Source organism: Chionomys nivalis, chromosome X (genome assembly GCF_950005125.1).
Source record: "Chionomys nivalis chromosome X, mChiNiv1.1, whole genome shotgun sequence".
NCBI lineage: Eukaryota > Metazoa > Chordata > Mammalia > Rodentia > Cricetidae > Chionomys > Chionomys nivalis.
In genome coordinates, this window is record NC_080112.1 from 55675434 (window position 1) to 55679592 (window position 4159).

At 40.9% G+C, this 4159-nt stretch overlaps 1 protein-coding gene across 1 annotated transcript; it reads left to right on the forward strand.

The window, feature by feature from the left end:
• Positions 1 to 290: 290 nt before the first annotated feature.
• Positions 291 to 1301, forward strand: LOC130868396 (melanoma-associated antigen B4-like). The gene has a single exon (XM_057760633.1). It carries the CDS (start codon positions 291 to 293, stop codon positions 1299 to 1301), a length of 1011 nt encoding a protein of 336 aa, XP_057616616.1.
• Positions 1302 to 4159: the final 2858 nt, after the last annotated feature.

Consider the following 4159-nt stretch of genomic DNA (forward strand, 5'->3'; position numbering starts at 1 on the left):
ATGGCGTCTCCCCCACTTCCTTCTTCCTCCCAGGATTCTTTTCTGTTTATTCCGCCTACCAAATTTTCTGTCATATCAAAGGGCCAAGGCAGTTTCTTTATTAACCAATGAAAGTAACACATAGACAGATGACCCTCTTCCATTAGACAAGGAGGGGAAAGAATTGCTGAAAGCCTGAGTGTCCTCAACATGCTCAAAGTGCTCATAGTACATTATTTTCCTGATTTAGGTATCTCAGTGACCTGTTCTACTACTAAGAGTCTGTCCTGCTGTCCCTGACGCCAGCCATCATGCCAAGGGGACAGAAGAGTAAGGCGCGTGCTCGAGAGAAAAGGCTCCAGGGGCTCAAGGATGCTCAAGCAAAGGAGGCAGAGAAAACAGAGTCACCTGCTGGCTCTGATCAAGCTTCAGGAGATGCTAAGCCAAGCACTTCCACTGCTGACTTCCCACAGCAGTGCTCAGCACCCAGCAGCACTGCCAGCCAGGGAGTGACCCCCGGAAGGTCTGATAAGGGTGACCAGGGCCAAGGGGATGGAAATGAGCGTTCCTCCGGGGCTCTACTTTCCACTAGAAGCATGCAGATGGATCTTATGACAAGGAAGACGGGAATGCTCATGGAGTACATGCTCTACAAATACAAAGTGCAGCAGTCCATGAAGAGGGGAGAGATGCTCAAAGTTATCAACAAAAGGTTCAAGGAACATTTCCCCGAGATCCTCAAGAAAGCCTCCTACCGATTGGATGTGGTGTTTGGCCTTGAGCTGAAAGAAGTCCTGCCACATGGTCAAGCATATGAGCTTGTGAGTAAGCTAGATTTCGAGGATGATGGAAGTAGGAGCAATGAGCTAGATGTTCCTACCAGGGGCATTCTGATTGCTCTCCTAAGTGTGATCTACCTAAATAACTACTGTGCTGCCGAGGAGGATGTCTGGTATTTCCTGAATGCATTAGGGGTCTATGATGCGATCATACACGTCTTCTTTGGGGATATTAGGAAGGTCATCACTGAGCAGTTAGTGCAGGAAGAATACATAGAATACCGTCAGGTTCCTAACAGTGATCCTCCGTCCTATGAGTTCCTGTGGGGCCCGAGAGCCTATGCTGAAGCAACCGAGATTAAGGTGATGGACTTTTTAGCCAAGGTCAGTAAAGCCTTGCCTGGGGTTTGCTTATATCGTTCTGAGCAGGATTTGATTGAAGAGGAAGAAGAGGTCCAGGCTGCAGCTGCAGCCAAGTCTGGCACTAAAGGCAAGGCCAAGGGACGTACTATGACCAAGTTAAGTCGTCCTACTCACAAGTGAGGTATAAGGTAGCCTCTGCTTTATGATTGAAAAGGTCTGTTCACCTTTTTCAAATAAGCTGTTGATAATCTTTTAGAGGACTTTTAGCAAAGTTTTAACTTGGGGTTAAATGTACACAGATTAATTTTGTAGCCAGTTTCTTCACTGCTGTTTACCATGTTGGGAGCTCAAATTTTTTTGGATTGATTTGAAATACAGTTTACAATTTGAAATGTTCTAAGGATTTGATGATGTTCATATGATACTATGGAATTAGATTAAGAAGTTGGTGTGAAATATGAAAGAAAAATTTTCAAAAGTGTTAGGCTTTTCAGTGAAGTTTTTTTTTAGTCCTTATTTTCTTGGCATTGGTGTAGGTATACATACTGACTTTTGTTTCTAATATTAAAATATGTGTGAGAAATTAGCTGAGAAAGAGATTTCTTGTATTAAAGGTTCATGCTTTAACCAAACATACACTGAATATCTATTCTTGTAAAGTTGTTACCTTGTGTACTGGGCATGTTCGATAAAAGAAGCAAGAGGTCTGAAATATGCAATGATAGATTCTCTAAGAAACTTTCATTATTGGAGAGAATGGAATAAGATCTCTACTTCCTAAAGAAACAATAAAAGCTGTGATGTCTTCTTCAACAAAAATATATTTTTTATATCCATTACTAGTTATTCAGGTATGAAGTCTTGTTTTTCCTTCTTATTCATGGCCTGGCATACAACACTTTTTGTAAAATATTTTAGGGAATACGTTAAGAGAAATAAGGATAATCATGAATTATATTAAAATGCTCACATTAATAAATGACACTTTCTGATAAGTCAGTATAAGAACTATTTAAGCACAGATTCTCTGTACCGTACAGATGTATCCCCATTATATGAGAAAGTACTTGTCAAAATCACTTCTCAGTGGTTAGCAAGACTTACAAATCTACCTGTTCCCGTATATACATGGCAAGTAGGTGAAAGAATTTAGATTAAGCATGAGATTTAGAGACAACACTTCTGCATTCCTCTTATGTTTAAGCACAATGTGACTCTTATATCAGTATTATTTTAAATATTATTAAATGTGTCTTAATTGCTTGCACTACCTCCAGCTCTAGGAGATCTATGTCCTTTTCTGGCCTTTTCAAGCACCTACAGACACAAGGCATGGACGTATACCCACACAAATCCCAAGGGATTTCAGAGCCCCTTGTGCTGAGGGATAAAGTTCTTCTACCCACTAAAGATTTGATACTTGCAATAGTTCAACAAAATGCTCATTGGTCAATAGCCAGGGGGAAGTATAGGCAGGGTGAGCAAACAAGAATTATTCTGAGAAGAGAAAAGGCCCCATCTGCATTTCCAGTCAGATGGAGAGGAAGCATGATAAAATACTGCATTGGAAAAGGTACCAAGCCATGTGGCTTAACATAGATTAAAATTATGGGTTAATTTAAGGTATAAAAGCTAATTAGAAATAAGACTGAGCTAATGAGGCCAAACAGTTTATAACTGATATAAGCTTATGTGTTTTGTTGGGACTGAGCAGCTATAGGAACTGGTAAGAGAAAAACTACTGTCTATGAAAGGTAGCCTTAAGCATGCAGGGCTAGGGGCAAGACGCAGGTCTGTTGGATCCACAATAAACTTCAGGAAGAACATGGGAACGCCTGTGCAGGCCTGAGGTGTGGCATAAAGGATGGGCTCCTAAGGAGAGGAAGCTAAGCCAACTCAGATGGGACTTGGAAATCCTAGTATTTCCTCTGAATTTCTAGACCTGGAATTTCAGTCCAAGCTCTGGCCTGGGCTGGTTGCTAAAAAGTCTCAGGCAAATGTGTTGTTCGTCAATTCATGCCCCAAAAGTTTTTTTTAATTAATAAAGCATGTATAATTAAAGCTCAGATGGAGAAATTAGGGTTCAACTTGAACACCCAAAAGCAAAGCAGTCATCCACTGGCTCTTAACTTTGACCTCAGTCTGAAATGGCAATCCTGCCTCTAGGAATCTCAGAATGAGATGTAACTGAGAGCTGTCTCCCCATTCTATAATCCTCTTTAGTTCTGGGATGAAAGGTGTGCACCACTGGGATTAAAGTCATGCACCACTCAGTTCCTATGACAGCAAGAGTGGGATTAAAGTGTTATTGTGGCCTGGTCTGCAAGACTGGCCAGTGAGACCCTTTTAATCTCTGAACTTCAGAAACGCTTAATTTATTAAAATACAAATGAAATGCTGCTACACCCAGGAGCAGCTTTCTCAGGTCAGGTAAGAAAGGAGTGGTAAGGTCTGATAAGAAGATAATAATAAACTGAGTGAGGATCATGCAAGACAGAAATGCTCAGAAAAGGCACATTCTGGACCTAAATGTAAATACAGGTGAAAAGTAATCTAAGAAAAACCCTCATCTCTCAAGCTCGGAGAGGCCATGAGAACTGTCAGGTTGAACTTATTCTTCTATGTAGAAGAAGTTCATCTTAGTGGTATGATCTTCTTGGATTGATAGGAATCAGCTCAATTTAGTAGACTGTCTATGTGTCTGTACGTGTGCGTGTTTGTGTGGTGTATGTTGTGTGTGCTTGGTGTGTGTGTGTATAACACTACCTTATTGAACAGAGTGTGTTTGTGTGTGTCTGTGCATAAAACTGCCTAACTGAACAGAGGGTGTTTGTGAATGTATATATTGCCTAACTGAATAGCGTGTGTGTATGTGTATATGTGTGTGCATGATCACGCCTGTAGTACTGCCTAACAAGTGTAAATGACAAGTCTCAAGTGTCAAGTGTAAATGAGGGGAATATTAGAAAGAATTGTGAGAGTCATAAATATGGTAATAGTGAATCATATTCACTTCAGTCTGGGACATCACAAGCCCT